Source organism: Hippocampus comes, unplaced genomic scaffold (genome assembly GCF_001891065.2).
Source record: "Hippocampus comes isolate QL1 unplaced genomic scaffold, H_comes_QL1_v1.1 scaffold157, whole genome shotgun sequence".
In the NCBI taxonomy this organism is placed as follows: Eukaryota; Metazoa; Chordata; class Actinopteri; order Syngnathiformes; family Syngnathidae; genus Hippocampus; species Hippocampus comes.
The window spans coordinates 279939-304253 of record NW_017805149.1 but is presented as its reverse complement, the minus strand read 5'-3'; the positions used below and the strand labels follow the sequence as shown (position 1 = coordinate 304253).

Below are 24315 nucleotides of genomic sequence, written 5' to 3'. Positions count from 1 at the left end.
GGGGGGGGGGGGGGGGGGGGATAACTTTCCAAAGCACCAGAAGATAGGCATCTCATATTTGTGCTCTTCCTTTTATTAACTTAACTTGCAATTTGATTTAGACAATTGTTATGAGAACGCTGTTGTACTCGTACTACAGTCAGGTCCATAAATATTGGGATATAGACACTAGCGCTGTCAAGATTAGTCAATATGTGATCAATTATCAAGATAATTAACAGCTATTTCAATCATCGTTTAAAGCTATTTTAAAACTTTTCTGAAAGAAATACCCAGGATGAGCAATGAAATGTTGTGAAAATGACAAAAATGACACTTAAAAAAATAAAAATTAACTAATATGAGTAAGGCACAATTAATTACGATCATTTTTTTAATAATCTATACCAGTGACATGCAGATCAATGACGTGCTCTTCCACTAGGTGGCAGAAGGTACAGTTTACACATATCCTCTTGTTGCCATTCAAACAACAGATTCATAGCTTTGTCTTCAATTGAACAGACCCAGTTTTCAGGCTGAGCAGTTACATTTGTGAGGAAATTCGGGCGACATCGTCATTATCTCAGTGTGTATACTTTTTACGTTTTTGTTTAGCAGCCTTCCGTGACATTTTTCCAATGTATTGTACGTGCCTTGGCTCAGTCAAGGTTTGGAAACGCCGATGTTGACCCAACGCGTCACAATTTGTTATTTTCTTTGCCAGGTTTTGGACGCACCATGATGATTGCTTCCTTTATATGTTGATGGACTACGTGCCTGGCGGCGAGCTGTTCAGCTACCTTCGCAGCCGAGGCCGCTTCAGTAACGTCACCGGTCTGTTCTACGCCTCTGAGATTTTATGAGAACGCTGTTGTACTCGTACTACAGTCAGGTCCATAAATATTGGGATATAGACACTAGCGCTGTCAAGATTAGTCAATATGTGATCAATTATCAAGATAATTAACAGCTATTTCAATCATCGTTTAAAGCTATTTTAAAACTTTTCTGAAAGAAATACCCAGGATGAGCAATGAAATGTTGTGAAAATGACAAAAATGACACTTAAAAAAATAAAAATTAACTAATATGAGTAAGGCACAATTAATTACGATCATTTTTTTAATAATCTATACCAGTGACATGCAGATCAATGACGTGCTCTTCCACTAGGTGGCAGAAGGTACAGTTTACACATATCCTCTTGTTGCCATTCAAACAACAGATTCATAGCTTTGTCTTCAATTGAACAGACCCAGTTTTCAGGCTGAGCAGTTACATTTGTGAGGAAATTCGGGCGACATCGTCATTATCTCAGTGTTTATACTTTTTACGTTTTTGTTTAGCAGCCTTCCGTGACATTTTTCCAATGTATTGTACGTGCCTTGGCTCAGTCAAGGTTTGGAAACGCCGATGTTGACCCAACGCGTCACAATTTGTTATTTTCTTTGCCAGGTTTTGGACGCACCATGATGATTGCTTCCTTTATATGTTGATGGACTACGTGCCTGGCGGCGAGCTGTTCAGCTACCTTCGCAGCCGAGGCCGCTTCAGTAACGTCACCGGTCTGTTCTACGCCTCTGAGATCGTCTGTGCGATCGAGTACCTCCACTCCAAAGACATAGTTTACCGCGACCTGAAGCCTGAGAACATCCTGCTGGACAGGGAGGGCCACATCCGCCTGACTGACTTTGGCTTTGCAAAAAAGCTTTCTGACAGGTAAAGTCTGAATCCGTGTTGTTGAATTGTTTAGATTTGCACACCCAAGTTCATATTCTACTGTACCTAAAAGGCTGACAGTCGCAACATATGCTCACACATAACCACACGAAAAGATTTAACAAGATAAATTCATCCAAATGTTGGGTGTAATTCTTTTCGGTACGACACACACATACTTTTCACTAATAATGAGTTCAATACGTGGCAGAATGTTTTCGGAGCCTGGCATCATTTTGTGTTTCTCTTCCGGAGTAGAACCTGGACTCTGTGTGGCACCCCGGAGTATCTTGCTCCGGAGGTTATCCAGAGCAAAGGTCATTGCCGTGCAGTGGACTGGTGGGCTCTTGGCATTCTCATCTTTGAAATGTTGGCCGGGTGCGTATTGCTCTCTACTCACTACTGGTTCTCAGTCGGAGCCACTGAGTGTCAATAGAAGCTGGAAATTGTCAGAAGCTGAGGAAAAAGATGGAAACAAAGTACCATGTACCTAACTGAATTTAGAAAACCATTTCCAGAAGCCATTTCCTTGGAATACCAGGTCTCAACTGGTACAGGATTGTGTTTGCAAGCTGCAAAATCGGCACAAGCATTGCACAAAGTTTAAATTTAGCAGGCGCCGCTTGCCTCTCAAACACTGTCGATGTGACATCATCAGGTGTGCTGTGCAGCATTAGCCATCTTTATTTATTTTCAATAAATAATGTGTGTCTGCCAGTGATGTAGATTCAGGCAGAACAATGAAATGCTCTTCCCCTAGATTTCACAAGCTACAATTAAGCTGTTACCAATTATACAACAGAAACAATTGTTCAATTAAGCCCTAATTTCACAGTGAGTCAGTAAAAACATAGACAAGATCATTATTATTTCACTATAGTGTTTATTTATTTTTTTGCGCTGTGAGATGGTGTGCCAAGTGTGCGAAGCAACACACTAAAAGAGGTTTTGTATATACGATCCCCAAGGCAATGATAAAAATACGATTTAACGGTACAGACTAAAGTCACATTCAAATCTGGTGCGCTCAGATCCAAATAAACAAAGTTGTGATTGCGTCTCTCCAGGCATCCACCTTTTTTTGATGACAATCCATTTGGAATCTACCAGAAGATCCTGGCAGGAAAACTGGATTTCCCACGGCATCTGGATTTCTACGTCAAGTAAGATTGCATCACTTAAAAAAAAAAAAAAAAAAAGCAGGTCTTCGTGAGCATTTTATGAGTTTCATTGCGCCAGAGAATTTAAATGAGTCATCAAGAGTGTGCTTGTGGTCAAATTTGCCTGATATTAGGCAAGAAGTATTTGGACAGGGCCAAACTCCTACACCAAACGACACAATTTTTAGTCCCAAAAAGTGCATTTTATATTCTTGTAAGCCAATGTACCATAATACACACTTTGAATACTAAGACTGCACTTAATTATAGGACAATAAAAACCGTACTTGTTTATCCACTTAAATTGTATTGCACAAAAGCTAAATAAAAAAATTGTATTTATGTACAATTCTTTTATTTGGTGTCATCAAGTGTTTGGAAACAAATAATACTACGACAGATTAAAGGCAAATGTCTTGTACTTGAGCATTAAATACAACTGAACTGTACTGGATTTTAAAAAAAAAAAGTTTAAGCCGCTGAAACGTGATACATTTGAACGTTTAATTCTGCAGCGAGCCTGTGCGATATTTGCCACTAGGGGGTGCCTCTGAGCTGCAGTCTTGAGTGAAAGATTGACAGCCTGTTTGTTTTCCTCGCAGAGACCTGATCAAGAAGTTTCTGGTAATTGACCGAGCCAGACGGCTGGGCAACATGAAGGTGAGTCGGAATGCCTTTTTCTTTGCATTGAACCACTGAAAGCAAATATCGTGTCGCGCACCTCATATTTGCTATATGGCAAGTTTGGCGACACCATGGTCACTCGATAAACAGTTCTTATCAACATAAAAGTTTTGTCAAGCCTTAAAATGAAAATGTAGAAGAAAAATACAAAGAAGGATTTTCTTTTATATACTACTTTATAATTATTTTATTTTATTTCTATAGCCAGTATTCAAAATGACATCCGAAGTTAGCGAACAGGCATTTTTCGAAGTGAGTTTTCAAGGTAAATATGGGATCAGATACTTGATTTATATCCTTCTCAGTTGTGTACAAATGCAAAAACAATTCTAATGCAATTATTTTTAAACTCTGGTATATAACAGGACGTATATTTAATGAGTTTTTTACTTCCTCCCATTCACGTTCAAGACTGGTGTTTTTTTTTTTGTTGTTGTTTCCATGTTCATATAGCCATAGAGTATTGACTTGCAAGATCCGCCAAAATCCCGTAAAATGGGGCTGGTACTGAAGGGGTTGCGCCAATGAAAATGGCTGGCATCACATGAGTTCATGAAGTTGGCGCTCATTTGAAATGAACCCTTTCAGGGACCGCGATTACCATAGTGGACAGCTTCTCATGTTATCAGTTTACCGGGTGCAGGAAAGTGTTAAATGTCTGGCCTTCTCTCTATCGCTTCAGAATGGAGCAGATGATGTGAAAAAGCACCGATGGTTTAAGACCATCGATTGGGAGACGGTTCCACTGAGAAAACTCAAGGTAAGTCACTTCTTAACGTTGAGCTCGTTGTACAAGGGACACCGTTGAGTCGTTCGAATGTCAAAATGCAACAGAAATGGGAACATTGACTGTTGATATAGTGATACGTTGCTATGCCACAATCCAAAGTCGTCGGTGACAGCATTTAAGAAGAATAAGAAAACCTTTTTTCTGATTGTACAGTCCCCCCCCCCCCCAAAAAAAAAAACTGCTAGTTTAAACAAAAATCAATTGTTTGGTCATTGTCACACAAAATCAAGTTAAATTTCCATCAACCGCAGTGTCTAACCGAAACTTGAATGGCCAAATCCACAGCCTCCGATAGTTCCCAAAGTTTCCCACGAAGGCGACACCACAAACTTTGAAGTGTACCCCGACGACGAATGGAAAAAGGACCCTTGTGTTCCGCCGAGAGACTTGGAGATCTTCAAAAACTTCTGACAACTCAGTCAAAATCTTTTCTTTATGGAGAAAAAGACTTTACGGAGAACAACACTTAAGGGAATACAGTGGACCCCCGCCCCCTCCCCCGCTCCACCACCACCACCACAGATTCACGCATCGACATCCGCAAAATTCCTTGGCTCCCTTCTTTTGAATCCATCCTCCTCGTACTAACTCACTGGCAAAATATGGTCTACACCAGGGGTGGCCAACCAGTCAGAGACAAAGAGCCATTTTTTAAATTTTTTTTACTGTGTTACTGCAAAGAGCCATACACATGGGCATCCCGTTCTCACGCGCAAGCACACACACACACACACACACACACACACACACACACACACACACACGCACGCACACACGCACACACGCACACGGGTGCCCATCCATGCACTCGTGCACATATACACACACGCCACAATAAGCAACAGCCAGAATGGCCTGAACATGAACGAAAGCAAAAGACACAAACACACAAATCACGCCCCCCGCCGCCCCCCCAGCCCATTTCCTCCTCCCACCCCTTGCGGTCAACTTGGGACCAGTCCACTGGCTCCCGATCGATTGGGCACCTCTGCCTTGACATCAGAGGTAATTCGCTGACTAGCTTAGCGCTTAGCGCCATTGTTTGCGCGTGAGTTGTGATTCAGCCATCTGATTGGTTGCCCTCTATGTCAATCAAGTAACTGGATTGATGATAGGCTGACGTAGTATGTTCTGTGTATTTAGCGCCGTTGTTTGAATGGCATTGCCACCGCCGAGGCGTTTTCGACGATTGTCGTGTGAAAGACCGGGAGCCGCATTGAACCAGCCAAAGAGCCGCATGCGGCTCGCGAGCCGCGGGTTGGCCACCCCTGGTCTACACTATTTAGTGTACTGTACTAAGCAACGGTTCCTAGTTGTCCCCCTCAACCAAACCCGCTCACCCAGTCACACGTCGAACTGTAGCCATGTCCGAAATGTGTTGACAGTTCGATAAAGGTGGGCGGATCGATTCGACGCTGACCGCGTAGCACGTCTGCCAGAGTTGCCTTTGGCATACGATAATTTCGCCAAACGAGGATGAACCTGCTTCAAAACCAGCGGGATCTGTCACAACAGCTCGGTGGAACTTTGCTCAGCCAACTTATGTTTGCCGTCGAGTCAAATGTTCATTATTTGTTCGCGGACGGCACCACGACACTAATTCTTCATTTGTGGTCATCATCAGAATTGTTGACGTCGACGTACGACAGGGACTGTACATTTGAGTATGCGCGCCCTTAGCTGGAAGCTGTTTACTGCACTGTAGTTTTTAATTTTTTTTTTAAGGGAACAGCAATATTTGACAATATGTTTGAAATGCTATTTAAGTCTTTTGGATCATAGTTTTTGCTCTCTTTATGGTTTCAACTATTGGTATAAGGGCATTCTAATTGTTTCCAGGGGTGCATCAGTTGTTCGCGGGAATTCGCCACACGCGTTTGGGCTCGGTGTCTGTCCCACGCAAATAGTTGGGGGTCCGCTGTATTCATATGACTCAAAGTTGGCATGTGCGACCTCTTTAGCTCCCTTTAACTCCCGATGAGTCCCGCTGGAACCATCACAACACAGAACATGCTTTTTCTACTCTCCTCCACCTGCCCGTTTTTGGTGTCTTTTTTTTTTTAGTATTAATCTTTCTGAGCCTCAACACGGGAGAAAAAAAAAACAAGACTGTTACCTGCTATTTTTAAATTTTTTAAACGTTTTGTATTTTATTGCAATTGCGTATTAGTTTGTGACCTCTGAACCCTGTGACTTCTTGGCCAGAAGCAAGTATTATGAAAAACACTAGTTTGTGACCTCTGAACCCTGTGACTTCTTGGCCAGTAGCAAGTATTATGAAAAACACTACTTCCTGTTTTGTTTTTTTGTTTTGTTTTTTTTTGTTTACCAAAGGCAGCAAAAAGGTGCCTTATGTTTTTGCTACATATTTGTTCATTTCACTTGAAATTAAGTCCTCAACTTCTCATTGTGATGTGACTCAAAATAAAATGAAATGAACTTTCAGTGGTTTTAAGGTGCTCTTTTCTCCGGAAAGTTTCCTTTCCCCGGCATTGCTTTTTCTTAACTGTATTCTCATGTTCACCAAAATTGCGAATGATTTAGACTACTTGACAAACAATCCAGAAACTAATTTGATACTCGCATGGTTCAAAATCTGGACACAGAGAATTTTCTGATGTAAAGTCATCTAATGGGAACATCTCGAAAGTATTACAGGCAAATGAACTCCCAGTTCTCAATCAGGCAAGCTACACTACGTGGCCATCTCTGATGTTTTATTATTTTTTTTTCACTCCTGGCCCATTTCATGAAACCCATCTAAAAGTCAGTTTTGCATCTAAGTTACATCATTTCTCTGTGTTAAATTTTGTTGTAGTTTTGATTTTGAGCAGCAAATTTGGAGTTACATATTGGTGCTCACCAGGAATGCATAGGCAAAATTGCACAAATTTTCACTTGAAAGAATAGTGGCGATCTTGGGATTTTTTTCTGTTCAATTTTCAAACTGTGTAAATTTAATACACTTCATCTTCAGCATGTTTAGTGCCACTTTTGTAAGTAACCACGCCCCGTCCAGGCCACGCCCCCGTCCAGGCCACGCCCCTTCCGCTTTTTTCATCACTCGCCATTGCCATGTATGGAATATGCAAAAGTTAAATATTATCATATCCTTGACATTTTTCTTTGACGAACAACCCATACCCAATTTCTAGTGCTGCAGTTAACAGTCTTCCACAACATAAACTCATTTTTCCGGCACAGGTAGCTTGCTACTTTCATGCAACTGTTCAAAAATGGCTGACAACAGGAAACGTGTCTATTTTATAAGTCACAGAGGCGGAGAAAAACTTGACAAAGAGTGACGTGAATCTGAAGCTACCAAAATGGGACAAGTGTGATTAGTCGGTCCTACCGTCCGTGTGTTCAATGATGTTTTCCTGAGTGCATTGGGCTAAGTTCCGACCACTGCACTTGGACATGGAATAGTGTGACAAATGGGCTAGGATTGAAAATGGAACTCAATGGGGTTTCTCCAATGGAACAAAAGCGTTGTAAACAGTGAAATGATCTAGCGACAACAAATTAGAGAATTTAGTTTATTTTTCAGGACTGTAAAATGACATTAAATTGTTAAACACGCAGTGCATCTGGAACGTATTCTGTGTTTCACTTTTTCCGCATTTTGCTCTTATGGCATTATTCTAAAATGTGGTATGCCCCCCTCGCCTCCTCCCACATTACACCTAATGCCCCATTATGACTTCTTTTTTTTTAATGTTTGGGCATTTTTTTTTCCCTTAAGAATGGGGAAAAAACACAATCCATGTCATAGAACATAATGAAATATGGAAAAAGTGTGGCACTCAGAACACTTCCCAGATGCGCCCTGTACTGTGATTCATAGCAATTGCAAACAAAGTTTCTGCTGAAGACACGATGCCTCAATTATTTGTATGTGTAATACAAATGTGAGTCCTGGACATGGGAAACAATGCTGGTTTCAGTTCTGTTTTTTATTTTATTTTATTTTTTACTATTTATTGTTGAGTTTAATAAAGTATTACAAAACCCCAAATGCATTTCTGAGTGAATTGAATGTTCTCTCCAAAATGTGTCACTTTAGCTTTGATGCTGCAAATTCTTATTCGGAGGTTGTAAATGATTTTATTGTAACATAAACAGCTGTGTGAATTGCTGTGCTGCCTGGTATCCGAATCTTAGTCAACAGGCAGGTTGAATATTGAAAAGAGTGTCAGGCAATGACACAAATACAAATCTCGCCCTCCATTTTTAATTCCAAACATGTACACACACATTACATTCGCACATCAAAATACAGTGGTGCCCCGACTTATACGTTCAATGTGTTCCATGACTGAGCCCGTAATTCGATTTACTCCTATCTCAAAACTGTGAACAAAACACAGGATGCTTGAGTGGATGTTCTAGCGATAGCGTACCAGAAATTGACTTTTGCCTAAAATTTTGGTTTCCAAAAAAAAAAAAAAAAAATTCAAAATCAGCTGAACGGCCAGCAATTTGGAAAACTCCTAGGTCAGTGCACTCCCAAATGAAGGTACCACTGCAACAACAAAAGCTGTCATACATGAGTTACCCATTATATGCATCATTATCCTTAAAAAAAAAAAAAAAAAAAAAAAAAAAAAAACCTGCACCAAGCTTTTCAACAGGGGCGGAGCTATGTGGTGGCCAAAGATAACCTTGCCTGCAAGCTATATTGTATTTTCAAGGTCGCGCAGTTGCACTGGAGCCATTCCTCAGAACCTCTTTCAACCTGCTCTTAAAATACAGGCCGAGGAGGGCCGTGATGTCACTGCCATCTGATTGGCTGACAACGAAGGTGTTTCTTTTAGTGATAACGGCAAGGAACTCCATTGCACGCGCCCATTCCCTGGTTTTCTGCAAGCCAAATAGCCGGTTGCCGGCAAGTCATAAAAATACATAAAAAATTGTATTTTCCAACACTTAACCATTCATAATTTTAAATCTACCAATGGATGAAATCTTTCAATTTATTATATCCGCACTTTTTTTTTTTTTTTTAGAGCTGTGACACGTTGCATCATGCCAGTCAAGGAATACACAGGTTGCTACACAAAAAAGCCGACGCGGTCTACAGTGACGATAAAAATGGGACTATACTGAAAGACGAGATTTGCTCTCGAATACTCGAATGGACCTGGTGGCATGCGCGCCGCTCACAAAAAAAAAAAAAAAAATGTTACCACAATCTTCAGTATTTCATCCACAGGTACAGTACGTAAGAAATTGTATATATGGTTAAGTAGTGTTGTAAAACACAATCTACTGTATGTGTACTGTATACACTGCATTTCGATGCCTTGGCAGCGGCGGTTTGTGTCTCCCTTGCATATCTCCAGAAGCTGATTCTGTGGTCAAACGCTGCCCACTCGCTCAGTTCTGTTGACCCCGCCCCAGTTGATTGCTGCCTGTTGTAATGGAGAAGCAACGGAGGGCGGGGGGCAATGGAAAAGCGCCTCTCGTGAGTGGCTGTGAAAGCCGAGTGAAAAGGTTCTGGCTTCACCCCTGCTTTTTAATACTTCTGTCTATTACTGATATGTGGGGGGGAAAAAAAAAACTTCATATACAAAAAAAGATGTTATGATAGATGACATTCGGACTATAACATAAAAAATATGTAGAACATGGTCTTTCTTCTGAAATGACAGCGAGAGGTGTCTGTACAGAGAGAGGTGTTACCGTTACAAACGACAAATACACAAGAACCGATGAAGCTGCTAAAATATATTCTGCCCCGACAAAGAAAGCCAACCGGTACGCAGCAGAAATTTCGGAGAACTTTGGGATGAAGAAAGGTGTCAAGATTTAGCTGTAGTTCCATCCAGGAGGCGCATCTTTTGCCGAGGGCTGTCTAGGACGTCCTGAGCAAGTTGCTGTAAACTGAAATCAAGAAGCGAGAAAGAAAAGACAATGAAGGCTGTATTAGTGTCCGTGCTGGTTGAAATTTTTACAGGAAGCACAGATACTGTAGGATAACTGTTTGTGATCCCTCTTGTTGTTTTGAAGTTAGCAAATTCTTGAAAACAAAACAAAGCGGCCTACCTTGAGGGTTAGACTGTGCCGGATGCCGGGTTTTCCCGCTCTCTGGGTCAGCACCTGCTCACAAAATATTTTCCTGAGTCCTCTCCTGGAGTATGACGACCACGTCGGACCAACACAGTGTGTAAGAAGTAAGAAAGACTTCGTACCTCCCTGTATCTTGAAACACAATTTTTTCTTCTGGTAAGCAAAGTAACTGGATGCGGCCCCTAAAAGAGCCATTCCGACAGCGCTGACGATTCCCGCGATTGCTCCGGAACCGGCCTCTGCAAGACAAGTGGAAATTCGGTACAATAGGCACAACATCCGAGTCATTTGCTTGTACTTTGACTTGACAATTATCAGACGTTTGGAAGTTTTCCCTCCCTCGTAATGGATGTGAAAAAGTCAGGATTCACCCCTAACCTTTATTTTCTACTCAAAAGCTATGCTGATCTCAAATCCAAATCGATGAAACGCCACCATCTGCAGGGATTTGTTCGTAATGACGGGTGGTTTACAAACCTGAGGTGTTTGGGCACACCCGACCTTCACGTTGGATGGCGTCCACGTTACATGAGTCAGGACGTCCCCCATGGAGTGTGTGCCCAGCTCAGACAAAGGAGCCAGTTCAAATAAACAAAGGCACCAAAACAACCACAACTTGACAAACGAAGAACTGATTGCTACTGCTGGCTATGATGAGAATGTGCTGGGTGTGTCCTGACATGAGGTGTTGACAGATAAAAAAAAAAAAAAATGGAACTGTATTCAGTGTTGTCAGTTGGTAGGTGCTGTATTGATCCCAACGGAACTTCTGGTTGCTTGAACATCCTGTCACGAAACTTGAATGTCCAAATAGATATCCGCAGTCATGCCCCCCTTGAGAGCAGCCATTCCTGTTTCCTATTCATGCACTGTAACATAGGCTGCATACAATACGCATGACTCATCGTACTTCCTAAACAAGACGACGCTATACAGGTACAGACACACCCACCAACATAAAAGCGCAGATCATCAGGATTTATATAACAATTTATTGAACTAACACAAATAGACGGACCAACAGCACAAGATGTCTCAATAGGCACCGGCAGTTTAGCATGAATCTAAAATATCATATGAATAATATATTAATATAAATGACTGCGCAACTACATTGTGCCTCACCCATAAATGTCATGTTTGTATTATTCCATTGCCCTTAATTAATAACCAGATTTACATGGAGACTTTTTTATTGTGTGTCATTCTGATTGAAATCATTGCGAATGAAGATCTATGGTCACCCGTTTACGTGATGTGATATTTTGCGATCTGCCGTGTACACGCTCCATTCGTGTGGCCCCACGGTGATCAACGTAAACATGGCGGCGCTGTTTATCAAGATGGAGTTTGTTTGTTTATTCAGCACAGTAGCTATTATAGTTTTAACACTTTTGCGAAATCAACATCTTGAGAAAAACAAAACAAATTTTGAGTACTTTAAAACATTGTAGACGAGCTCTGGTAAGATGCTGCTATTTTATAATTTCATAATTCATATACGATGTCGTCACTAAACATTTATGTCAAGACAGAGCATGCGTAGACTCACTGCGACTGTAATTGATCTGTGTACATGGCACTCGTGAGGACTGGCAAAACGGATACACCACCCATGTGAAACTGAATACAATTCTATCCGGATTAGGCTTTTTTACTTCGATTAATGTGTTTACATTTTGCGTGTTAATTAGGATTCATTCTAATCTGAATTTGAAATACCAGTGGGGGGCAGTTTACAAAATTTTGCCTGTCCGTCATTCGTCATCTGTCTGTGGCCTGGGCACCCATCCAGTGGATTACATCTTTTGTGCACAGCGCCCCCTACTGCACATGAACTGTAAAGTGTTTCCATCTACAGTCAATGGAGGCAATCCTGCTCGTATTCAGCTCCGCGAAACAACACATGGGATGGAAGAAATATTTTTTGTTTGCATCACGATGCACATAGCAACAATGGTCTAATGGTCTTTATGCCACGAAAACTTTTTTTTAAAAAAGGATTAATTTAAGGAGATGACCATCAACAACAAATTTGTGAAGAGAAGTGTTGTAGAATGACAACGGCGCTGCCTTTCCAGCATTTGAGCTGGTGAACGCAATGCGCGGCATGCAGCATATCAGTGTGACATCGACAATTGCGTTTAGCACCACGAGGAAATGGGCAGTCAGGTGTTAAACTTCCAATCCTGGTTTGAATCTGTTATGCTTCGACTGAGTCAGCAGATGGAGAAATTGGTGAGGTTAATCCCAATCCCCCAATCCCGCTCTGGTACTTTACAGAGAGGACAGTTAGCTGGTGAAAGGGAGGGCGCAAAAAAAAGTCAGCTTTGATGGCCAGAGTGTAAGGGGCGCGAGTTGTTTTTATAATGACTGGAAATGCTCAAAGAGCTGCTCAGGTAGCCGTGACAAATATTTCAGTGGTGAATTGTGGAAAGGAGGAACACATGTCAATACAAAGAAGCAAGAAGAATTCCCTGGATCAATCCCCACAAAAGTGAAACAACGTGCAACCAAGTCCATTTGTCTTCCTTGAGATAGTCGTACCGGATTCAAGTACCGTAGTTGAAGTTAGAAGGGTCAAACCCAAAAGCGACTTTTGAGAAAGCAGTTGTACAAATCAGGGCATAACCCGCACAAGCTCCAAGAGTCTCTCTAAGAGGGGTACTAAGATCTTTTTTAGATTGGACATCCACATAATGATTTCCTCGGGCATGTTACAATTTAGCATCTTCAGGATTTGTCGCCACAGAAGGTCTGGATCTGCAACAACACAAAATTGCGGCATAATTTTAGCCAGACAGACTAGACCGGGACCCTCAACTCAACTCTATTTCTAGAGCACTTAAAACAACCACCGCTGTATACAAAGTGCTGGACGTGGAGCAAAAATAATTCCGACAACAACAAACAGTAAATTAATAACAAAGACAGTCGAAAGCACTCAAACTCAAATCTCACGCTGAGTCAAAAGCCAAAGAATAAAAATGAGTTTTAAGACCAGTTTTAAAGAACCACAGCCTGAAAATTGAATACGCCGCCGCGTCTTAATTCGAGGAGGCCTCACTGTGCTCTCTCCAAACTTGAAGTGGCGCTGCTGCCAACAGCACGTCACCGCACTACCCCAACACACATCCTGACTTTGCCCCCCTGCAGCTGGCGAATGTAGACTGACAAGACAAATGATGTATTCCCCAAGTTAAAACAGTGGCAGCTTGAGTTTAATTCACGACTGAGCCTGTGACTCGATGAACTCGTCATCCCTCTGTTCCAACACCCCACAACCACAACACATTTACCAAAAAAAAAAAAAAAAAAAAAAGAACAAAAAGCACCGGATTGTATAAAATCCCAATAAAAGAGGAATGGAAATAAATCAACTGGTTTTCATTCAGTGTAATTACTTGTGATAAGATGATGGTAAAAACAGCAAGCCTACGCTTGAGCTATGTAGCTTAAAGGGGGCGTGGCCTGTTGAGCAACATAACGAACAAGGCCAAGTAATCCCCGTGTGAATGTCTGAATGGGAATTATGGCCCGTTGTACCTGCTTGCGAGCGCTCCCATCTTGTATTTGTGTGTTTGGACTGCTCAATAAATAGCTGAAGGTGCACCGGCGACACTCCTTTTCTTTTTTTTTTTTTCCACTTGACACATTTTGCCGTTGTGTTAAATATCTTCGTAATAATTAGTGTTTGTTTTGGACATGATATGACATGAAATTTCTGCGCGGTTTCGCGACGAAACCTCAGGCAAAAATCCCTTCTCTACGCTGGTACGACAGTTAATGAAAAAGATTTTGGAAACGTACGTTGAGTTTGTGCGCGCGGACCAGATGTAGCACACCGCGCACACAAAAACTCAAGATGCTCACTTAGCAGTCAAAGGGTGACCACAAGGGGCCGAGACGTAGTCGAAAATAAAGCAGCAGCTCCGAGCGCGGGTTAACCCACAGCACATTGTCTTTAAACAGGAAACATGAACGGTGATTCATGGGCTCGATGGGTGATTTCATGACGCCAGCAGAAGTCATAAAGTATCAAGAAAACCAAAAACAGGAAGTTAAAAAAAAAAAAAAGAAGCAGAGCATCGAGTTACCTTGAGGCTGATCAGCACCACCTGGAAAGATGACAAAAGATAATTAGTCAATAATTACAGAGCGAATTAATTTATCCGAAGCATACTGATTTGTTTTTTTTTTTTGTTTCTTTTGCCTGCGACGCGGATATCAGTTCATCTATTAATTTAACATTATGCCGACAATTGCGGAATGTTGTTAGTAGTCGTGTACCACTCTCTGCTCAGTAGCTAAATGAGGTCACCAAACAGTCGAATCCTTTCAGTGCGGTACAGCTCAGCGACACTGCACACTCCAAGCACAATAATAAAGATGCATTAGTCGATCAAAAGTGAGCATGACCGTCTCCTCAAGGCGGAATTTTCACAACACCTCCAACAATAAGAGGGCGGAAATCTACATCACATCAGTAAACATGTGATGTGCAATAGATTACTCGTTTTTTTTTTTTTCCTGTTACTTATCTCCACGGCAGGGCCATGTGGACACGACGCCCCTCCCTCTGGGCATTACAATTAAAAAAATGATTTTCTTGAAACAACAGTTCGGCTATGCAAACACCAATCATTTTGATTATTACTATTATCACAAGCACAAACAAATTAGGGAAAGTATTCAACAACTCTTCAGGGTGACCAAAAGTCACCAAAGGATCACATGCTTCTGCCAACGTGAGAAGTGTGCGGGTGTGGCTTTGTGTGAGTGTGTGTGTGATGACTGAGTGCCGTATTTTCTGCACTAAAAGGCGCACCTAAAAGCCTTCCATTTTCTTAAAAGCTCACAGCGCGCCTTAAATCCGATGCGCCTTGTGTATGGTCATTACGGTAATATTTTGACCCCAAAATGGCTCCTTGCTCGAGACATGCTGATAACGCAGAGTTCAAACTTAAGGCGATGGGTTACGCAGTTGAACACGGAAATAGAGCAGCATCGAGAGAGTTCAACGTTAACGAGTCAATGTTATAACTTGCTGTTGGTTAAGTGAACTGTGTCGCTGCTTTATTAAATAAGTTTACTGACATCTGATCGTTCTGTTGGCGTTCCCTTGAGCGTAGCTCCATCTAGTGGAGGCATTGTAGATTGCGTCTTATAATGCGGTGCTCCCAATGTATGAAAAAAATTACAAAATAGGCCATTCATTGAAGGTGCGCCTCATAATCCAGTGCGCCTTTTTCGGGTGGAAAATACGGTACTTGTAGGAGCGTGTTGAGCATGTATGCGGTGCGTGATGTGTGCCACGATGGAAAAGCTGTCACACTTTTTCATGAGAACTTTTCACTGGGACTGGACCTGCAAAAAGTCATGACCTTGCAAGAATCAACTTACCGTCATAGTTATAGCCAGAATCTCCCGAACGGCCTAAGGTTAAAGCCGAAAGGCATGAATATGTTAGGCATTTGAAAAAAAAATAAATAAATAAAACATCCAGTGTTGAATATAATAAAAATGTGAAATGTTTACAGAAGACGTCTTACCTCCATCAGGCTTGTAGTTTCCGCTATCACCGACATCAAATAAGTCGTTGTCATCAAAGCTGCCGCCACCTGTTGAGAATTACCCAAAGAACTTTATTAGTGAAGACAAAATAGACTTTGCGTGCAAAAGAACACGTTGCTTCCAAACTCACCTCCACTGGGCTTGTGTGGATTGACTGCGGGTCTGTCAGGTTTGGCATTTGGGTCTTCAAGAAGGAAACAAAAAAAAGGAACGAATTGGAGAAAAGCAGACAGAAAGCACGCCAATATCGAAAGTGCATGACATGCACTCATCATGGGCACAAATGTCATTCATGTCGATGAGGGGCTATTCATGATTGATTTGAGACGTTCTTTTTCAAGTGTGGAATTAGCGTAAAGTTGAACATCCCACTTGTCGGAGGAAACATAAAATAATGATGATGATCTCTCAAAGTTGAAGAAACAGAACAAGCGTTACCTGGATTTAGAGCATCCTCTAGGTCGAATCCAAAGCCATCTGCACACAAAAATACAAGTTTGGCCTCGTCAATAGTGACACAAAAGCAAAGGCTGCTTTTGTCATTGTGAATTTTGCTCAAAGAAAAAAAGAGGGCTCACTCTACCAGAATTTCCGGGGTTAGGCTGAGGCTTCTTCGGTTTCTCTTCTGGCTCATCTTAAAAAGAAAAATAATGGTCAGCATGTAATCTTTACTTTCACCGATGTTTTTACTCTGCCTTATGGAGGGTTTTGTGTGTGTGTGTGAGTGCCATTTAAATGGATATCATTAAGAATTGAAATATGACATTATTCAACTTTCTAAATGCTTTAATAAAATGAGAAATGTAATCTGAAATAATTTTGGAACCTTCATGCGATTTTTTTCTCCAGACTACTTTCTGACTGCTGGTGCATGTTGAAGTGCAAAGCAGCAGGGGGTAATAGTAGCAGACATGCCGCGTGTGAGCCACCAAATAAATGCTAGTCTCGGACTTGACTCACGACACCGGTGACCAAATGGAATATTGTATTATTAATATCATTATATCTCCCGTTTTAGGGGGGCCGGCGGCGGCGGCCCTCTCGGAGCCACGAGTGAAGGCTAAAATTAGCTCCGTGTGCACAGGCGTAAGAAGGGAGAAGCAGAAGCGACCCAGATGACAACAACAGAAACAAACTGTCGTCCTGTGAGTAGAGTCGAACCTCGTTACAACGTACCTCGGGGGCATCGCGAATCTGTACTTTATAAAAGTCCTTCTTTGTAACCATTTCCAATAAAATGTCCGCCAACTACGAAGTATAATACGAGACGACCATTTATGGATGTAAAAACATGAACATGTATTCCAGCATAAACATGTCAATTACAAATATGCGTATACAGTATGAAGAAAAAAAAGATTTTCCTAGACATGAAGCAGAGATGTTCTGCGCCGTGCCTTCGTAAATCGTTGGACTTGTGCCGAGTCACAATTCATGTTGACCTCCGTTTGGCATAAACCAGTGTACAAATTTGCATTTTGATAGCATGGGACCTTGACAACAAATTCACATTTTATTTATTTATTCAGTTAACTTTTTGAAAATTTTAATTTTGCCACCCAAAACAAAACAAAAAAAAAAACTGCTTAGGATGCAGTAGTATGCACGTGAAACAAAAACCTGAAAGTCAATACAGAATGCTCATAGATTATTGTCCATTTTGGGATGTATAGGATCATCGTACATGCATGTATTTATTGCAACTGTATATTTTACCTGGCCCGAAGGCATCTAAAAGGTCCAGACCACCTATGGGGGAGAAAAGAATCATAAAAGACTTTAGATGTCAGTTTGGCATAAGCTAAATAAACAACAACAACCTCCCCCCCAAAAATTAATAAATATACATCCATGAGAGCTGCAAGTAAAAATGGAACCTGTGCCAGATGCGCAGGGCACGTGACGACAAACAACATTTGTAACATGTCGAGAAGTCAAGTCAAGGAGAACATGCAAGCTCCACACAGGAAGTCGTAGCCAAGATTCAAACCCCTTAACCTCAGTGAGGCAGATGTGTTCACCACTTAATCACTGTGCTGCCACCAAACATTGCAACACAGAAAATAGTCCTGCTTTGTTGCCCAACTCAGTCCCTACAACAGCTACGTGTAAGAAGGGAATCCGAAAGATTCCAGGACTGGTGCCCCAAAAGAATTCTTTCAAATCCAAACAACAAGTTGGAGTTGAACACAATTTTCCAGCGTCACTGCTAAAGCTTTATGCACTCATGGAAGGATTCTTTCGGGATCCTACGCGTTGTCACGGCCATCGTGATGGGGTCGACATCTTCAAAAACGGGTCCCTTTTTAATCAATGTGGAATGAGGAAGAAAAATTGGGTGAGTAGGGAGGTTACACCAGCGCGTCTATATTCTTCGTTCAGAAACTGTCGGATGCTCACTTGTGAGCAGGCGCGTTGTCATGGTGGCGCAGTCGCGGGTTATCTACACCAGCGCGTCTATATTCTTCGTTCAGAAACTGTAGGATGCTCACTTGTGTTATCATGGTGGCGCAGCCGCAGGTTATCATGACAAACCTCGCGCGTTTTCTCACACGCTGAACGAACCAACGGCGGAAAGAGCTCTTTGTAGACGTACTGGTTGATCTGGCCCCCCCGTGAAGGGGAAAACTTGTTGATAGTTTGGGTTTGAAATGGTTCTGCAATAGCTTTTGTGACAACAGTCCTGGAACTTTTCTAACACACTTAAAATAATGTAGACCCCCACATATTCAAATGTCAACTATCCATGTAGTCCCAGCTGGGTTCAACAAATACATAAAAAAAAAAAAAATCTGTAGCCTGAACATACTTCCAAGGTTTGTATCAATGTTCTTGTATTTGGGATTAATTTAAAAAAAAAATGAAAGGGCCCGTTCATTGTATAAAACAAGTAGTAGATGGAGAATTGGCTCACAAATGATTGACTGATATAACTTGATAGCGTAAATTCACACTTAATGAGTGGGCAGATACTCCAGAGACCAGCTGTACAATACAATACAATTGAAAAACAGTATTTCGATCCCCTTTAAATAATAAGCCCTCCTACTAAATCGGTACACTTGCTAACTTCCAAAAAAAAAGGCTACAAACCATCATCAGGATTCGCTGGGGGTTTTGGTTGCTCTTTGGGTTTTGGTGGAGTTGGCTCTAGAAAGAAAAGAAACAAAGAGAGTTCTGAATCTGTCTACTGTATCCAGCCGTCATTTCACATATGCACTTGCAAGAAAACTAAATGTCGACATGGATTGGTCCATCCATCCATTTTCTGATCCGCTTTATCTTTCACAAGGGTTACAGGGCATGCTGGAGCCTATCCCAGCTGTCTTCAGGCAGTAGGCGGGGGGGACACCCGGAACCGGTTGCCAGCCAATCGCAGGGAAAAAAGAGAAGAACAACCATCCAAGCTCACACTCTCACACCTCGGGACAATTTAGAGTGTTCCATTTTCCTGCCATGCATGTTTTTGGAATGTGGGAGGAAACCGGAGTACCCGGAGAAAACCCACGCAGGCCCGGGGAGAACATGCAAACTCCACACAGGAAGGCCGAACCTGGGATCGAACCCACGACCTCTGCACTGTGAGGTCGACGCAATAACCACTCCATCACCGGGCGGACATGAATTGGTCATAAAATGTAATCTGACATTTTGTACGTATCCAGTATTGTATACATGTCGAGAGAGAGCGAGAGACAGTACAGCGCTTCATCTAAGCTCACCCCATGTGCCACTAATCTGACATTTTGTACGTATCCAGTATTGTATACGCAGAGAGAGAGCGAGAGACAGCACAGCGCTTCATCTAAGCTCACCCCATGTGCCATTTACACACATAGTTCAATATGTTATTGATTAGAAGACCAATGATGAAGAAACCATCTTTTAAATCATAAACAAGAGCTTTAGACAGGACAACTCACCTACGTCATCCAGAGCATCAAACAGGTCAAATCCTGTAAAAAAGAGACAACAATTTTTTAAAACTAAATTCAGTGCTGTGTTGTATTCTCTTCTTCCGAATTACTTGTTGTACCTGCAAATGAAAACAAATGAATGACAACCACATTGTCCTTAAAACATATGTGCTAAAATGAACTTTGACCGCCCTCCGCCATAATCTTAACTAAACAAAAAGGCACAGCCCACAGCATGACAACCCACCCACCATACCTGGCTGGAGTAACTGCAGCAAGAGGAAGGGTTACTGTACTTTTGCATTTTTGCTTTTCAATTCATTCACTGCCATCTCTGTCAGTTTTGCAACATTGGTGATTCAGTGTCATTTCCAGCCTGACAACAGGAACTGACAACAAGAGCCCAAAACAGTTGAGCCTCATTTGATGGAACCGTGTTGTAAAATTCCGCATTTCAAAGATGTAAAGAACAACATAACACATAATATAAAACCTTGAGAGTAATACCATTATAAAAACTATTCCTACATACGCCCAATACATAGAAACTTGTAATTTGCCTTACCCGTTATACTTTAGGCTCGTAAGCTTTATATACTCTTTCAAGACAATGTCACATACAACTGGGCTGAGAGTTTGGAAAGAAGACCTTCCGGACACAACTCACACACCCGAGATGTCTCGCCCAGGGGTCACCAACTGATAACCTCCAAGGACCACATTATGGTCGTTGCCTGCAGGCCTGTTCTAAAAAAAGAGCTCACCAGTAATGGCAAATTATGATTTTGTGGGACTGTTGAATAAGTGACCATTTTTAAATGTGAACATTGGCAGAGATTTATAGGGGGAAAAAAGGTGTTGAATAGATTATTCATCTGTTATTGTAATACCTCAGTAATATGACGTGTCTTCATATAAATGACTATTATTAAGGATGCATAATAACATGATATTACTTCAAAAGTGTCCATGAACGTGGGAGCCCTTCGCTTCAATCAATATACCCATGACGAAGCTTTCATCTTCAAAAAGGTTAGTGATCCCTGATCTAGCCTGCTAGGTACAATATTTACTACATTAGTCAACTCAATTATTCTGAAATTGATATTTAGTAAAACAAACAAAAAAAAAGATAACATTGTGACTAAAGCTAAAAAGTACGCTGTAAGAAATGAAGGCAGCTTCAGTGGTTTGGACTGTCGGAAACACCCTCCCTCAAGAGTTAATATCCCCCACCCCCTTATGTCACTTTGGCCAGATTTCAGCAAGGCTGGCGGGACTCTCATCGTATTGCACGATAAATATCAAGTCGTTTATGAAGCAGTTCGGTGTGCGATGTTAAATTTAAGGTCAATCTAATGCAAGCAGCCATGTTGATGTTTGGCGGTGAGTCAGAAGCTCCATGCAAAACAAGACAAGTTTTTGGGAGGCGCGTTAAATAACAATTCCTTGGCGACGAATGTGACCGTAGGACGCCAGACCATTGCAAACACAGCGAATCACTGATTTATGATTAACTCGGCTTTCAAAACGATAATTATGCTCTCAAAATACAAAACGGGGGGTTGAAACTTGCCGTCCTGCGTCAATGCCCCAGTCGCCAAGAGGAGTAAAGCGGGTAGCAGACAAAACTTCATGTTGACAAAAACGTATTAGCTCCTCGGTTTTTCGGTGTCCAGACAACAAAGAAAGTTACAACCAAAATGAGGTATGCGGTTCGAGGCCGTTCCGATGTGCGTGTGTTTCGCTCGGGGGATATTTCAGGGAACAGCCCAGGCGAGAACACGACCGCTCAGGGGTATCCAGTTACAAAAGCGCTCATGAGTCAACTTGGTACCAGACCAACTGGGTGTGGCAGGGCGTTCCTCTAAAAGAAAACACGTTCAAGTTTGTGTGACTAATAAAATGACTAATACAAGTGAGTTGGACAAGATCTATATCATTTTTTTTTCTCAAGAATTGATTTGAGGAAGTGTCAAAACGCACAGCTTGGAGTATTTTGAGACGTTACGAGTTCCGCAGGTCCAGTGTGGAGCGGGAGCTTGCAAATTAACCTGTAGTTCCACCTAGCGTTTAAAAGCAGAAGTACATTTTCATCTGGCTTCCCTGCATCGATGGGACAAATTTGTTTGAGAGAGACAAAATCCAAAAATGATCGGTAGTGAAGGAAAATTGTGGTACAGAGGTGGGACTGATGTAAGTAAGATACATGCAGAGATGGAAACATCACTCGCTCTTATAAATTTAGTGTCAAAGTAACACTGACATTGGAGATTCCACTGTACATCATATCCAAAAATAGACGCGGATAACAGATAACCACAAACACTGAGATGGTCTCTGGGAATTTATTAAAGTCTCATCCAACATTACAGTCTGGCGCGAAATTCTTTGCAAATTGGTTAATCTACACTTCAACTATACGACTACTTAATTACGCGGGTTCCCCACATGATCTTAATCTAGCTAATGTATAAACCGAACGACAGGATAAAGTTTCGTAACATTAGCCCACAAGGAACAGTTTAAATATTGGCGACAAAGACTAAATTTACATGCAGTTATTTACCCGTTTCACCTCTGAATATTGCCAGAATCCTGATTTTGAAAGGCCACGAAAAATCACGCAAAAAAAAAAAAACTAAATACAGTATTCTGTTAATCGGGTTTCTAAAAATACAGAATAAAACAGCTGCGTTACCCCTTCTCTAACACGAATATTTGGTCATATAAACGGAATTGGATTACAGTCCCTCCGAACGAAGACATCGATTTGTGTTCTGCGCATGCTCTTTCTCGATCCGCAAGGAATCCTGGTCTTTGTAGTAGTAAAAAAAAAAGATTGATTTGAAGCTGAACAACATACTGTATCTTAACAGTGGTGCCAGTAATTACGGAGGGCAGCGTATAATTGATGCCCATTGAAACTGAATGGAAAAAAACAACAAAATTTTATTTTTTTCAAATATCCCCCAAATCTTCAAAAACGCTGAAGAACATGCAGCAAGTGGTATCCACAAACAGCAAGGGGAAGGGTGGGATAGGCTCCAGCACCCACCTGTGACCTATTCACGATAAGCGCAGTTGAAAATGGAAGGATGGAATAATATTGAAAAGAAATTGGAAAAAAATGTCTGCAAATAAGCAAATCCACGCGTACCGAACTGTAAGTATGTAGCATGTGGCATCTTGACTTCCTGTATTGTGCTTATTTTCCCCATTCCTGTGTGGGTTTTCTCCTGGTACTGTGATATCGCCTCACGTTGTGAAAACATGCAGGATAGGTTAATTGAAGACTCTGAAATTGTCCAGAGGTGTGAATTTGTAGGGCAAGCATGGAACAAAAAACGTTTTTGATTGGAAAATCTGTTTTGATTCAAAAGATGTGAGTGTGTTGAATCCTAACTGAATCCAAAATCAAACTGTCCTTGAATCATATCGCACCCCACGTATTGAGAGTTGTATTTGATCGGAGAGATGAACACCCCTCGTTGTTTGTCAATATGTGTACTGTACTCCAATTGACTCACAACCAGTTCAGGGTGTACCCCACATTTCGGCCCTGCGGGAGGATAAGCGCTTCAAAGAACGGATGGTTGGACGAATGAAAAGCACTATTCAAGACAACATTGCACTGTATTACATCACAAGTGCGTGAAGGGAATTTCTCATCTGTACCCAAGCAATTTCTATGGTCACTTTTCAAACATCAGAACCTCAAAGACAGTATCCTTCATAGCAAATATACCCTGAGGTAAAAAAGAAATAACCTCACCACACAATGTGTATAATATCAATTCATTCGGATGATATATGCTCCTCGAAATAGCAATCCCAACCTAATGAATAGCTCAGGGAATGGTGAGTGTTCGCCCGAAGAAATTCCCCAGTGGTTGGTTAGAAAAGAATTCTTTGTGATGAAACTTTAGCACTTACCCTGTGGATAACACTGTGACCTCCCGAGAAGTACAGTATTTTCCCAAGAACAAACCCTGAAGAAGAGAGCCTTTATTTCAGGGGTGTCAAACTCATTTTTTGTCGCGGGCCACATTATAATTACCGTTTACCTTGGAGGGCCATGATGACTGAAACTATATAAAGAAGTCAAGAATAACGTTTTATTCAATTATTATTTAAGTAACTGTGATGAGGGGTTTGGTAAGAAGAAAATGCTGACAATATGTCACTGATTTATTACATGTGAAAATGTGCAGCAGCCGGCTGCTCCGAGCTCATGGGCGTCATTAGGCCTATTTTAGGGAGGCTTCAGCCTCCCTAAAAATGTCTTTAGCCCCCCTAAATAATTTCATTGCATTATTTAAAAAAAAGTATTATTTATTTTTCCTGTACTTTTGCTAATGTATTGCATCAAATTCAATGTAATGTGGCCATTTTAAATTATATTTCGATAACCTGC

The 24315-nt window shown here is 41.5% G+C and overlaps 2 protein-coding genes across 6 annotated transcripts in view; one reads left to right on the top strand and one right to left on the bottom strand.

Moving 5' to 3' along the window:
• Positions 1-5462, top strand: part of prkx (protein kinase X-linked) — a 7187-nt gene extending 1725 nt beyond the window's left edge. The window contains exons 3-8 of the mRNA XM_019868155.1: positions 1438-1701; positions 1960-2079; positions 2769-2864; positions 3464-3521; positions 4228-4305; positions 4621-5462. Of these exons, the coding sequence (XP_019723714.1) occupies positions 1438-1701; positions 1960-2079; positions 2769-2864; positions 3464-3521; positions 4228-4305; positions 4621-4746 (742 nt within the window). The 3' untranslated portion in view covers positions 4747-5462. The remainder of the gene's footprint in view (positions 1-1437; positions 1702-1959; positions 2080-2768; positions 2865-3463; positions 3522-4227; positions 4306-4620) is intronic.
• A 3888-nt stretch (positions 5463-9350) lies between these two features.
• cd99 (CD99 molecule) lies at positions 9351-21750 on the bottom strand. Of its 5 annotated transcripts, none has more exons than XM_019868102.1 (13): positions 21475-21734; positions 19905-19937; positions 19075-19131; positions 17698-17730; positions 16565-16615; positions 16420-16458; positions 16112-16165; positions 15960-16028; positions 15811-15843; positions 14505-14525; positions 10530-10646; positions 10384-10437; positions 9351-10221 (listed from the first exon to the last, which is right to left on the bottom strand). In XM_019868102.1, exons 1-13 carry the CDS (start codon positions 21533-21535, stop codon positions 10193-10195), a joined length of 651 nt encoding a protein of 216 aa, XP_019723661.1. In that variant the 5' UTR covers positions 21536-21734; the 3' UTR covers positions 9351-10192. The 5 variants fall into 5 exon arrangements, with proteins under 5 accessions (XP_019723661.1, XP_019723662.1, XP_019723663.1 ...); XM_019868103.1 differs by having other exon boundaries at positions 19078-19131; XM_019868104.1 differs by lacking the exon at positions 15811-15843 and having other exon boundaries at positions 21475-21736.
• Positions 21751-24315: the final 2565 nt, after the last annotated feature.